Source organism: Vipera ursinii, assembly GCF_947247035.1.
Source record: "Vipera ursinii genome assembly, chromosome: 7".
Lineage (NCBI taxonomy): Eukaryota > Metazoa > Chordata > Lepidosauria > Squamata > Viperidae > Vipera > Vipera ursinii.
The window spans coordinates 51,944,681-51,959,649 of record NC_139521.1 but is presented as its reverse complement, the minus strand read 5'-3'; the positions used below and the strand labels follow the sequence as shown (position 1 = coordinate 51,959,649).

General features: G+C 36.1%; 1 protein-coding gene across 4 annotated transcripts in view; it reads right to left on the bottom strand.

The window, feature by feature from the left end:
* FHIP1A (FHF complex subunit HOOK interacting protein 1A) overlaps positions 1-14,969 on the bottom strand; it is a 66,468-nt gene that overhangs the window by 26,383 nt on the left and 25,116 nt on the right. For all 4 annotated transcript variants that reach the window (XM_083367795.1, XM_083367793.1, XM_083367796.1 and 1 more), the window contains exons 4-6: positions 14,282-14,908; positions 9,216-9,374; positions 6,595-6,681 (exon numbers count right to left, since the gene is read on the bottom strand). In XM_083367795.1, the coding sequence (XP_083223921.1) occupies positions 6,595-6,681; positions 9,216-9,374; positions 14,282-14,908 (873 nt within the window). The remainder of the gene's footprint in view (positions 1-6,594; positions 6,682-9,215; positions 9,375-14,281; positions 14,909-14,969) is intronic.

Below are 14,969 nucleotides of genomic sequence, written 5' to 3'. Positions count from 1 at the left end.
AATTTTTAGAATATCCTGAATGCTTGACAAATTAGTTTAAAAAGTAATATGTAAAACAAATTACAAAAACAATATAACACAAATAAACATTACAAAGATAAAAACAGCAGTAACATTCAATACAGTCAGAACAACCTAATAACAATATACATGGCTTTTTTTTACATTGTAGCAAGTATGTGGTTATTTATTTTGATGACTTAATCTGGCTAGTAAATGCTTAGCTCCATTCAACTGCCACAAATTAAGAGATTAGAAGGTCATAAAAAATGAAAATGCAAAGGCCTTGTCACCATGCTAGAAAATCAAGAATGCAAGTAACTAACCCTTGACGCAAATAAGTGTGGAATCCTTTATAAATTCCATTTTTGGAACTGCTATTCTTTAGCCTGATGACAGGTCGTCTTAGGAACAGTATGTTCTGCAAAACTCTCAACTTCTCCAATTCACGACAATGTGGTTCTTCTGAAAAGAATTGTGGTGCCAATATGCAAACTATTAAATATATTGTGCAAGATTGCCCACAACATGTATTCTCTGATTCCCTAGATGATCTGCATGAAGTCATGCTAGAGGCAATCATCTGGGTAGCTAAATTGGACATCCAGTTATGAGGCTACTGCCATAACCTCATAGAAGTTTTACTTCTATGTAACTAAATATATATACACATGGACAGTGTATATATGTTTACTTCTCTTTTGTCATGTTCTGATGATATACTAAATAATAATCTTCTCAAAAGCCATTATTTGATTGCTGGAATGGTCAAATCAGTTTGGTGCACAGAATATGTTATAGGTTTTCCACATCTCCAACAAAGTGATATTTGCTGTTTGAAAAGTCTACCACAATAAATATCGGAATTTATGAAAATCTACTTTATTTTTCTTGCCCCTATATAACCAACTATTATTTAACAACTAAAACAAGTTCTTACAAACTCACATATTTTAAATTATACATTGATTTCTTCCTTCATCTAAAGCAGAGATTCCCAACCCCTGGGCCATGGCCCACTACCGGACCTTGAGCCTTTTGGAACCGGGCCATGGAAGTGGCAGGTGAGCATACATGTGTGTATGCACATCCCCACTCACGTGAGTAGCAGATGAATGTTTACCTGCATGCTCCATTTGCATGAGCAGTGGGCCCATGTGCCTGTCGCTTGTGCAAATAGAGCTGTGCATACGTGTGCTTGCCCCCTACACATGCGGAACCATCTCCTCTCTCCCCCACCCCACTGGTCTGCAAAGCTGGAAAAGTTGAGGAACTCTGGGCTAAAGGATCCACCAATGCAATGCAAATGTAGAAAAAATGAATTGTCTTACTTTATTCTACCATTTCATTGCTATGCTCTGTGCCAATTGTGCTTCCTACTTGTAGGAAGTAGTTAGCTATAGTTGAAGTGCATTGGCAATTGAGATACCAATTAGCTACTTAGACACTTTTAATTCTCAAAAGACTCCGCAAACTGCATTGGCTTCCGGTTGCCCTTTGGGTGAGATTCAAGGTGCTGGTGATGACCTATAAAGCCCTAAATGACTTGGGTCCGGGATATTTGAGGGAACACCTCCTGCCAGCATCAAGTTCCCTTCGTCCAGTGCGCTCACACAGGGAGGGTCTTCTCAGGGTGCCGCTGGTAAAAGATTGGCGGCGGATAACACCCAGGGGGAGGGCATTCTATGTGGGTGCGCCTGCCCTCTGGAACCAGCTGCCCATGGAGCTTAGGACCGCCCCTGACCTTCGTTCATTCCGCCGGGACCTGAAGACCTGGCTCTTTGAGCTCTCCGGCTCAGGCTGAGAATTTTTAACTGGGTTTTTTATTTAAGGGATAATTTAATCTTTTTAAATTGTTTTTTAACTTTTGTATTTTGTACTGTTTGATTTTAAATACCCTGTAAACCGCCCTGAGTCCTTCGGGAAAGGGCGGTATATAAATTTAATAAAATTAAAATTAAAATTAAATTAAATAAAGAAGGGAAATGCCACAAAAATGTATCTATGTCATACTCATATAAATATATCTCATTCTCATGTGGTAGATGTCTATGCTTGTAATAAAAATATGTTATTTTTCAACAAGTTAAAATTATTATCAGGAGGCATCACGAGGTAAAACAGGTACACTGCTCAGCTGAAGAGGCTTCTAAGCCAAGTAAAGTGCAGTGAGTGAAGTAAACTAAACTAAATTTGGGGACTGATCTTTGTGACATTATCTTCAATAAAGATACAAATGATACGCTTATATGAAAAATTCAGAAACCAAGTCCTCAGAATCAAAGGAACTATGGTCTCATGAAAATATTCCTGTTGTGCATTGCCTATTACAGACATTCTAAAACTTCTGTTTAAACCTCCTTTATATGTGAATCCACCAAGAGAAAGACGTTTAAGGATTTTATCAGAGGAGCATTAACTGAAGTACTGCACATTATGTTCTCTGCAGGAAACATATTATTTTATCAAATTACTTGTAGAAGTTCAGTGCCTAAAAATCTTGCTAATAAACACTTATGAAATAAATGTTCTAACAGTGGAGCAACTGCTGAAGTATGGCGCAGAATGTATTCAGCAAAAAAAAATGCTTTTACTTCATTCTTGCAAAATTACTTGGGAATGCATGGTGCTTGGATATGCATTCAAATTTACAGTAGCTTAGAGAATAAACTGTTATCTTTGCCAATGAAGTCTTATAAAAATATTCCCCATGGAATATTCTGTACCTGCATAGTTGCAATTTTTTGTATGAAGCTTTGAGATCTAAAAATACTGAAGATTGTATGTTATATTACAAGCCAACAATTCAAATAGGAAGAAAATCATCTGAAAAATCAATTTCACTACAAAGATTACAAGCCCTGATTATCATGAGAGAAAAAGTCAAGAAATAAAAATGTTGAAATAACATACAAAGAATGAAAGCCAGAGACAACTTTGTAGAACAGCTTTGAAAAACAGTGGTCAAATACTTAAGATTCTTAAAGTAATATATAAAATTAATTAATAATAAGGGCTGCAAAAAAAGTCTTAAAATTGGGCCTTTGCTTATGAATAAAACAACTTACGACCAGAAATCTGGCCCCAATTGCCAGTTGTAAGTCCAGACGTATCTAGAAATATACTTTATCTGTAACGATCTACACAATTTCCATAATGATGTAAATATAGCAATAACATTTATATCAATTTATATAATTTGCATAATAATGTCTTTACATAAATGCCATATAGTAATAAAAATTTACATTTTAAAGAATTCTTCTGAAAAGAATAATTTAGATTTACACAATGGTGAAAACAGAGATGAAGATTTAACTTCATACTTAACAAGTAACTGGGAACAATGGACAGTTTGTCCCTTGAGTGGTTCATTAAACTGAGCTTGCATGGTATCAGAATAAAGTTCTCAACAAAAAAAAGTTTTAACAGTTAATGGAAAAAAGGTTTCTATAATTAACAGCAATTTCTTATTACATCATCACTTTCTGGGGCATACAATTCTATTCAAATTAGCACAATGTAAAAGTATTCTTTCATTTAAGTTAGTTGAGATGAGAGACCAACACAGAGAAATAAATCTTTAAAAAAAAACACATGTACAAGTGCTAGCCAGAGACAACAGTGACTCAGCTTGGATTATTGATCAGATGGATTATTGATCAAATGGATTATTGATCAGAGAGTTTTGTAACATGTGGGGACAAAAAAACTTTCTTATTGAGGTTAGAAGGAAGTGATCTACCCCCAAAAGTTGTCATTCAGATGCCACTAGAACAGGGGTGTCAAACTCAATTTCATTGAGGGCCGCATCAGCATTGCGCTTGCCCTCAAGGGGCCAGGTGGGTGTGGCCTGGGTGGGCATGGCTAGAGTGCACACGGCCTACTGGGTGGGCGTGGCCAGCTCTACATCGTTCACATCAAGGGTGCCTATGGGGGCCTGGGCAGGAGTGGGACAGATCTGAAGGTCTCTGGTGGAAGGAGAGTCTCTGGGCCAGGGCCAAGGCAGTGGGGGCCGTTCCCTCACTGTTTCCAGGATGGCTTTGCGGGCCACATGAAACCACTTCGTGGGCTGGATCCAGCCCCCGGGCCTTGTGTTTGACATGTCTGCACTAGAATAATCTAGTCCAGCCCCATACTGAATGCAAGATTGCACAGAAAGATGACTATTCTGGTTCTATTTGAGACTCCTAGCAAAGGAAGTCTCCCCACATCATATAACAGCCTGATTCAGTGGCTGACAATCTGCATATTCTCTCTCATTGTTTCTATGAATGTCTAGATCAATCCTGATTCTGACCCACAGACAGTACGTTCACTCTCCTTCTTTATGTCAACGCTTGTTGTAAGAAATTTGAAGACCGCTATATCAGCTTTTTTTTTTTTGTAGGCTTAATAGAGAGAGATCCTTTAACAATTCCTCCAGGTCTTGGATTTCAGATCCTTTACTAATTTGGGAGCTGTCCTTTAACTTCCGACTACTGTCACTATCCTTCCTAAGCTGTGATAATCAGAAGTTTACTTTTATTTGTTTTTTGTTTTGTTTTATTTTTGCATCCAGAACTTGACACAGGACTTTATTGGGGCCTGACCAGGACAGAGTAGATTTTAATTAATATTTGGGGGAGAGGGGCTAAACAAAAAAGGACGATGTATATTCTTTAGCAAATATAATCTTAATCCTAGGTTTCAGAGCTGTATCATGGCTCTTCTTCAAGTCCACTAGATGGCGGACACTCACCTTCTCTAGCTAATGTATTTAAAGATAAAATAAATGACACTGATAAAAGTTGGTGTATGTTCAAAATTGTTCTGAATGTGGAAATGTGGCCACTTTTGTTTAATAAATTATTAGGGGTTTAACAGCTCTGAAAATTGCATTATCCATGTGAAAAAAATGTAAGATTGCAATCATATTTTTATTCAAGTATCTTATTAGTAGCTACTTTAAATACACTTTTTTTCATCTACAAAATCCCTTTCACATCCTACAAATCTTCTCTACTGATACCATTATTCTGCTGGGGGGGGACTGATAAAAGAGGCAGTTTAGTCTAGTGGTTACATTATCAGGTTAGAAACCAGGAGATTATGAGTTCTAGTCCTGCCTTAGGCAGAAAAGCTGTTTTGGTAACCTTGGGCCACTCACTCTCTCTCAAGCCCAATCCGTCTCCCCCTGTTGTGGGGAAAAGAGGAAGAGGATGGAGTATTAGGTATGTTCACCCACTATCAGTAGTTTGCACACTTAATAAAGATGTGATGTATGTATGTGTGTGTGTGTGTGTGTGTGTGTGTGTGTGTGTGTGAAAATGACCACAAAACCTGAAAAATGACCACAAAAAAGTAATTAATAAGTGGACATCATACCACATTTTGAGAATTAGAAGGTAAATTAAGTAAATATAAGCAAAATTAAGATTTTTATTGATGTTCTAAATAGCATGTTATCCTGAAAGATTTTCTTAAGTTGTAACATTCCAACATGTAATACCTAAAATGTTTATACTGCAAGAATACATTTTGAAATATCAATCTACATTTGAGGTAACTGTTAGGTTCTAATTTAAATTTCCAGTCTAGCTTGTTATGTTTATGGGTTGCATCTGGAGAATAATATGTTTATTTAGGCAACAATGAACTTTGTCAAGAAATCCTTTGTCAAGGAAATCCATATATTTTGAATTAATTATTCTATTTATTAAAGTGATTTTTCTTTTATTTGAAGTTTTTTAAAAAAGTTTACAAAAGATTTACAAGATTCAAAGAGAGAAGGCAGAGAGAACTGCTTATCCACATACCTTTTTCTAAAAATAAAAAAGGCTTTATTAGGAACAAAGAAAGGTTTTACTACTCTTATACCGAATAAAAGACTACACAATAATTAAGAGCTAATGAAAGTTCTGTGTATAAATGGAGACATTCAACTAAAAGTGAATGCCTGTTTTATTAAACTCTTCAGGTGAAACAAACATTTGTGCTTTGTTCAACATATCAGGAAAATATCAGAACCAGAGGTAGAATTATGAACCTATGTATGAACAAGCTTTTAATATTAGGTTGATTTTTTTTTACTCCTGTAATCCAAGTTGTATTAGTCAAGCCTCTTACATAATGAAAATACACATTACTATCTAATGCAGTACACCTGCATTATTGCCAAAATATATATTAAAAGCCTCTATATTAAAAACATGCCAGCTTATGATTTGGAGTATTATCTATTTGACATCTCATTCGTCAAATTTAAAAAAAAATACTTTGTTCTACTGAAGAGAAGTCACTTTTTGCTTTTTTTTTCTTTTCATTCTTGGAGATTATCTGGGCAAGTCTCTGCAATTTTTTTGGCAAAGGTTTATTTCAGAAGTGGTTTGTCATTGCCTTTTTTTTAGGGCTGAGAGAAAATGATAGGCCCAACATCACCCAATATCATGGCTTTCTGAGCAAGGCAGGGCTACGACTTAGTCTCCTGGTTTCTAACCTCATGCCTTAACCACTACACCAAACAGGTTCTCTGGGTTTTCAAAGCCCAAATATTGAATTTAAATTAATTTAGCTTTATGATTCATTGACTAAAATATATTATTTATCACTAACCTTATGGAGAGCCGGGGCCATAACTGGAACCAAAAATCCATTATAAATGTAATTCACAAGCTGGTTACGAATCAAAGAATGTGCCACCTAAAAATTGAAAGAGAAGGGTATACCTGAAATAATAATCATTTACTTTACTACTGTGCCATTTTAACATACATTTAAAGAAGCTGAACTTGATGAATAAACCATATCCATATTTTAAATATTCTCTAGGTCCAACATCTACACTTGCAAAATTAACATTTTTCAGAAATTTTACATCATTTATATATTTAGAAACTGCCCATTCCCCTCAGAGAGCGACTCCAGCGTACAAATATGCATAAAAGCTATTTATAAACATTTAATAAAAAGCAGCTAGAAAAAATAACAACTAAAATTTAAAAAAATAAAAAGTGGGAGATGGATTTCAGGCCACTAACCCTATAGCTATGTGCCCCAAGTGAAAATGTATTACTCTGTTTTATTTATTTATTTATTTATTGGAAATAAATGCTTTCAGCAGGTTTTTCAGTTCTAATCTTCAGTTAATCACCATCATTTCCATACAGATCTCTAACATAACCTTCCCATCATGCCTGAGTTCAATCTATTCCAAATCATTGCAGGCTCCTTCTTTAGCATTCTTGACAAAATAAAAAATAAATACCTTTTTTTTAAAAAAAAATCCATCAAAATGATTTCAATTCAAGCATTTTTGCATACACTGTTAACTATTAGTCTCTCACTATGAAGACGTAAATTCAATGCTGAGAAACACACACCAAATTACCTACTAAATCTTAACCAGTTAATGTTAAAAAAATTACTATAAATTTCATGACTTCCAAATATTGAATTTAATATTTTACTGATAATGAACTGTATAAGCTATGCAATAAGTATTTGTTATATTTCTCTTTATCTCTAATCTATCATGAAATTTAAAAATTAAATCACCAAACTTCAGTATCAAATTGTTTTTTAAAAGTCAATTCATTTTAGCTATTGAAAAGGTAGATAAGATGGAACAGTTTCACGCAGAAGACACCAGAACTGGGATAGAGTTCAAAAGTACTACGAGTTTATTTCATGGTACTTATACACAAAAATCTGATCTACTAATAGTCAAGGCACTATATGAGAGTCAACGGAATTCATGGGGAGCTGACTTTAGTTCTCTTGTGAGAGCATGTTTCCCTGTGCCCCTTTTGGTAAACTGCTCCTTGCCTTGGACCTTTGCCTGGCTCTGAGAACTGTCCTGGCTTGCTGTCTGGACTTTTGCCTTGTGGACTTGCCAAGTAATTAAGGGCTGTTGTTTGGGGGACTGGGGGTGGAGCCTGGCTGGTCAATGGAGGGTCATTTGTTAACCCTTTCCAAGAGCAATAAGGAACTCTCTGGAGGCCTGCCTAGTCTCCCCTATTTGGGTCATAACAATTCCACTCAAAGGAACGCCTAGCCTTTGACTCCTAAGAATGGCTCCCGCATTCAGAAATTATTCTATATTTAGAATGTGCATGTATACAAAATAAATATACAACCTTTTAAAAACATAATTGGCAGATTCCTTTGACAAAAACCTCTCATACAAAGTCTTGTATTCTGGAAACACTACTGAGTTTCTGTGACTAATAAAACCTGCACAAATCAAATCAAAGGTATAGATGCAATAATATCCTGAACACAGCATGAAAGTGGTATTCTATATAATCTTATCATTAAACAGATGAGGAACAAGTAGCAGAATGGAAAAAAAATGCCTGATTGCTAATCCATCTGAAATAAAGAATGAGAAAACCAGACAAATTTTAAATATTGAGCAATTCAAACTCATGTACATATATACACAGTATATTCTATTATCATAAAGCAAAATGTAATTACAGGTTAATTCTTGACTTAAGACCATTCATTTAATGACCTTTCAATGTTACAATGATGCTGAAAAAAGTGAATTACTGCTAATCGCACTTATGGCCGTTGCAGCATTCCCTGAGTTACAAAATTTGGACTCTTGGCAACTGGCATGTATTTACAACAGTTGCAGTATACTGGGATTACGTGATCACCGTTTAGGACTTCCCAGGTGGCTTCCACCAAGCAAAGTCAATGAGGGAATCTGGATTCACTTAACAGCTATGTGATTTGCTCAATGACCATGGCAAAAACGATTGTTACAAATGGCACCAATTCACTTAAGGGCCACATTGTTTAGCAATGGAAGTTCCAGTTCCAATTATGGTCATATGTCAAGCACTACCTGTATCACAACGAAGCACTGTATTCCAGCCCCCCTCAAAAAACCCTAAATTATTGGTTTGCAATAAAAGTTGCTTTACAAATACATGTAAATTGTTAACTTTTTGTAACAATAATAGCAATAGCACTTAGGCTTATTACCGTATATACTACAATATTGCATTCTAAACACTGCGCCATCAGGGCTCCTCTAAATAAACTTGTATTTCACTTATATATTAACAAAATATAACTTATGCTGATATTCACTCATTTAAAATTTTTAGAATATCACACATATAAGATAAATAACCCAATATTTTTTCTAAATATCTTCAAAAATGAATACTACTATTTTAAAATACTATTTCCATTTGTAAGTCTTTTCTCTGGCCCAGTACCTGAATTACTGCGTTGCAGAATTCAAAAGAATTCATAAATTGTACAAGAGCTGGACAAAGTAAACAGTCATCTTTTAGAAAACAGTGCCATTCTTCTCCATTGTCCTCCAGCTTCGTAGGCAAAGATGAATATAGACCACTTAAGCCTGTTGCAAGCACCTGCAAGATGAAAGAGGGGGAAAAAAAGAAAGAGAAGAAATACAGGGTGGTTTGCAGAATTTCAGTAATCTAAATTATTTCCTTCCAATAATTGCTATTATGCAGTTGAATAGCATCTGAATTTAGGCTAATGGCAGATTTGTATGTACTTAACATTACCACATGAAAAGTATTTCCAAAAAAATTAACGCAAAGAGAACTTTCCCAATTGAAATATTTGCAAAATAAATACAACTTGCAATTTTTTATAGAAAACAGAAAAGTGGTAAGGCTCTCTATGAAGCAATGGTGTTGGGTGGCTATATCCTTCATGTTACAATATTTCCACAATTTTGATGCCTGGATTAAACATTTAAATAGCAAACAGAAACACATATTTGTATGATGCAACTATGGCTTCCTGAATTATATATACTTACAGAAGTCTGTTGATCTGATTCATATTTCTCAATGTTTAGCTTCGTAAATATCCATATTACCCAGGAAAGACATTAGATATGGAAAGCATAGAAGTGGAAATCTTTTTTCTAAATTTTGGCAATTTTCTCCCACAATTTGCATTTTTACATATCTCTTTATTTCTAAGTGGGACGCGGTGGCTCAGTGGGTTAGGACGCTGAGCTTGTCGATCGGAAGGTCGGCAGTTTGGCGGGTCGAATCCCGAGTGCCGCGTAGCAGAGTGAGCGCCTGTTACTCGTCCCAGCTTCTGCCCACCTAGCAGTTCGAAAGCACGTAAAAATGCAAGTAGAAAAATAGGGACCACTACGGTGGGAAGGTAACAGCGTTCCGTGCGCCTTTGGCGTCTAGTCATGCCGGCCACATGACCACGGAGACGTCCTCGGACAAGCGCTGGCTCTTCGGCTATGAAACGGAGATGAGCACCGGCCCCTAGAGTTGGAAACGACTAGCACGCATGTGCGGGGGAACCTTTACCTTTACCTTATTTCTAAGTAATAGGCTATAGGTCTTTTAAAATGGGATTCGCTCATCCACAATCTGCCTATGTTACAAAGATACCATCTTTATGGTAGCCCCCAAAAATATCTATGAAAGACAAGGCGTAGATTAAATTCACTTTAAATATATTTTTATAGATTTAGAGCTAAATAACTATGAAATGATTTACACTTGGCATCAATGCAAGCAAAGCTTCATGAAAGAGTACTAGGCAGAGGTAATCCTCGACTTATAACCAGTTACTTTGTGATCATTTGAAATTACCATAGGAAACCACCACCACCCCACACACAAAAGTACTTACAACCTACTTCTACCTAAGTTCCAATGGCCAGAGCCCTCTTGTGTTCACACTTGGAAACTGTCCATCATTTATAACCGTTTACAGCATCCTGCAATCAAGTGACCATGATTTATGATGCTTTTGCAGAAAACTGGTGTTTACATCCATTTGTAAGTCTTTTCAGCAAAAATGTCTCATAGCAACCAATAGGTTTGAATCTCCATGGCATTTGCTTCACAGCAAAGATTCACTTAACAATCATGGCCATTTGCCTAATGTCCACCACAAAAACTGTCATAAAATCAGGTCAGTCTCATCATGACCCACTTTTTGGCTGCCCTGACTTATGATTGTAATTGGCAAGCTTCATTAGTGGTCATGCATCAAGGACTACCTGCAGAATTCTGCAGGTTTACAAATGCATATTCAAATTTAAAAAATCTTGACCGGAGCAGTGAAAATAATTACTGTTTTTTAAACACACAAACACACATATTCAGATAAGATTGAGAGAGAAAAAAATGTATCTATTAGTTATCTACCCATCCACATGCATACAATTTTGGAAGCTGTCCTTCCAATCAACTTTATTTCAATAAATAAAAGTGAGCAACAGGAGAATGTATAAAAAGAATGGTCTTCCCTACTTCCTTACTTTTCTTCCCCACCCGACTGATAATAGGGAATATTAAAAAGAAATGTAAATCCAGTTCTTTCACTCTCTCCTTTTTCATTTTTCTAGCTACTACAAGTTCTAGGTAGCTCATCCCACTGAGAATGAATATGATTTGACTATATACTGGGTCTCCAAAGTCAACAGACTTGGGTCACAACAGGACTGGGTCAGAGGAAGATTTCTTATCATATTTTAGGATACGGGAAATGGGGAAAAGTTTGCTCTTAAGATTCAGGGAGAGTTAATCAATTCTTCTAATTCTATAGGAGCCACAATGGATGAAGATGACAATTGGGAAAATTCAGCTCAATGCAAATTGAATTTTGCTGAATGTTAGAAACTTTCCATGTGAAGTCATCACAGCTGATAAAGAAAGTCATGGTGCAAAAACATTATCTAATAATATGCTACCATGGGCCACAACAATTTTGCACAGGATAAGAAGCTGCAATACTTCTGTCGTTTCAGAAAATCTGCCAAAGTGTACTAAAATAATGCTATTGTCTACTTTTAAAGTACTACTATGCTTAGCTATTGTATATTAAAACCTGGTCTAGTTTAATTACAATCTTGAATTTATTGTCTTTGATACTGGTCATGCTTTGCTTCCAAGCCACTGAAGGCAATTCCCAATTCATCTATTGAAACCAGTACTGTTTAACTTTGCCAGCGGCAAAATAGATTTACGAGATATTTTGCATGCAAATCACAGCTATAATCTGCGCTTGTGGGAGGCCAATTTACTATTTTAAACTTCCTTGTGGGATGACATTTCCAAGGTCAATTCTCTAAACCCAAATTATAATATCTAGCATAGCTTCTTATATATGTGAGCATGGATCTTTGTAATTGCTAGCTGCTTCCAGAGGCAGAACATATTTATGAAGTCAGAGAACATTATAGGGCATGACATGTTTGCCAAACTCCTATAGAAACATTACTGACAGAATTCAAATATGTGCGGTGTCTGGTTTGATTAACCATAGTTTATTAAATGAATCACAATTGCCTAGGTTCATACAATATGCTAAGCTATAAACCACACTGTGTAAATCACAGTAAGTGGATTCACATAAACTGCCACTTAAAAATCAAACTATTTTATTGGTCTGCAAGCATCTACCATGCAATTTTTAAAAACTGTGTCTGTTTTGAGGAGAGAGTCTCCAACTTCTAAAATAGAATGTATGTCCTAAATAAATCTCTTCAAATATCTTAAATATAACAGCATAATACAGCAGGATACAGCTCCATTCTATATATTTTAATCATAAGGAAATATTACATAGAGTAGAACATTTAACTGGAATTAATTCACTTTAATCAGAATTAGATTATTCAATTGCATCCATGGGGAAATAATAAGAAACCCAAAATCTGAGGCATCATTCTGAGTTCTCTCAAGGGGAGACCAAGGCTTCCCAAACTGGAAAGATCATTCTTATAAAGGCTGCATATTAGAGTTATTTAACAATTGAACAGCCCTCAGGAATAGTCTGTGTTCTTTTTATTATAGCCTCAGGTTTGCTACCTTTATTACTTGTCTCATTCCAACATTCTAAGACAATTATTCTAATTAGAAATGTATTTTGGTGATAATGGCCCCTACTGTTTGAAGGTTAACAGATTTAGCTTTACTCCTCTAAATAAAAAGACTTACTAAAAATTAATTGGCAAATATGCAAATATAGGTGTGTACACAACAGCATGGATATAGTAAAAGTATTTATCACGGAAATACCTTTTTAAAAATAAGCACTTTTTATATGTATTCATTTAAATTAAACCAACAAGATTTCTCTAGGCTGGAAATACCTTTATGGAGAATGCCATTTGGGATGGGAGGGATAACGGTTCCACTTTATTCTGCATTGCGGAAGCCCAACCCATTTTATGACATTTTGGAACATGGATCAGAGAAAGGAAATGAGGCAGAGGTCCTCAATATTTTGGGCACCAGGGACTGGTTCTGTGGAGGGAAGTTTTTCTGTAGACCGGAGAGTGCATGGTTTTGTGTGCTACCTGCATCTCGCGGATGGGGCTTTGCTTGTTTGTGCGGACTGGTTGCTGGCATGCTGTGGCTCAGTACTGGTCCACGGACCAGGGGTTGGGGACCCTTGATCTAACGGGTACTAAAAACTAAGTCCTATGCCTGAAAGAATTGGGATTGTTTAAGAAGACTGAGGGGGATATGACAGATACTTTTCAAATATCTAAAAAAGGCAATATTATAGAAGACAATCAAGACTAGTTATCCATCATCTCAGAAGGCAAGACATAAAAATAATTTAAGTAACAGGAAGGCATATTTGGTTATTGTAAGAAAAAAAACCTTCTACCACTAACAGCAATTTGAAAAGTGGAACAATCTCCCATCAGTTCAAGCAGAGAATAAGCAGCCACTTATTGGCAATCCTTGATCGTGTATTGCTGCAGTTAGTTTGGAGTTAGCAGTGGTGGGATTGAAATATGTGAACAACCAGTTCTCTGTGTGGATGCTGCTTCCGGAAGTCCATTCTGGGCCTGGGCAACAAAAAATTAACTACCAATTCTGCCGAACTGGTGCAAACTGGCTGAATCCCACCACTGGGGGTTAGGCTCAGTGTCTAAATGGTCCTTTCTAACTAGATGATTACATGAAAAGTTAACATTATATCAATGTTTAGGATTACAACATTTGTTATCAATAAAATTATTTTCAGCTTACTCAATTTCATTGTTCAAGACAGACCTGTGAATAGGAAGATTAATAAAAACACATGTTGATATAACATATAATATCAGCATGTTTTTTTTAAACCTTCCCATTCACAGGTGAATGGGAAGTGAAGGAGCATATATCAAAGTTTAGTGACACGCCATCACAGAATTGTATCTCCTCTACTGAAGCTTACCAGGAAGATATAAATTACCTGCAAGTTCTTGCTTGAATATTCATTTACAAAGGAATCCATATTTGGAAGGTAGAATGAGTAGCTGGAAAAAACTTACCGGACAAAAATAAGTATTCTCTACTATGTGATGAGCAACCACACAACTTTCTGAAGAAAGAGACATTATAAAAAGTAGAGCATCACGAGCCTGTTGGCCAACAGTTCCTTCCCGATGGATAAAAGGAATCAAGAGAGAAAAAATTAGAAAGTTTGCAGCTCCTTGGTCTTCACTGGTATGGAAAAAAAGTTCCAAGATGGATGGATCTTTGGCTAGAATTGAGCATAGCTGGTTGAGAAGAACCACCAGCTCTACTTCAACGGCTGGTATGGTAGTTCCTGAGCAAGAACTCAGCAACATCATTAATGGTTTTAGGATGGGTTTGTGATGCAGAAGCTGCTGATGAGACTGTGTGACAAGCATTTCATACATTTTCAGTTGCTCAATTTTCATCTCATCAGTGAATTCCCGTCTGAGACTCCAAAGAAAGAGCTTTTCCATGATATTCTCTGTAACCACAAACTCCAGGATGGGACCCATTGCTGCATCTTTTGCCTCTTCTTCAATTAAAAGGAAGAGCATGTGTTCTACATAGTTCTGCACAGTGCTGGCCTCATCTGGAGAAATTGTCCCATATTTTGCTTGAATATTTTTTAAAGGATCGTGCTTCTCTAAAATTTTTATAACCTATGGAAAAATTAAATAATACATATTCAATCATACAATAGGCATTTTAATAGAGTCATTC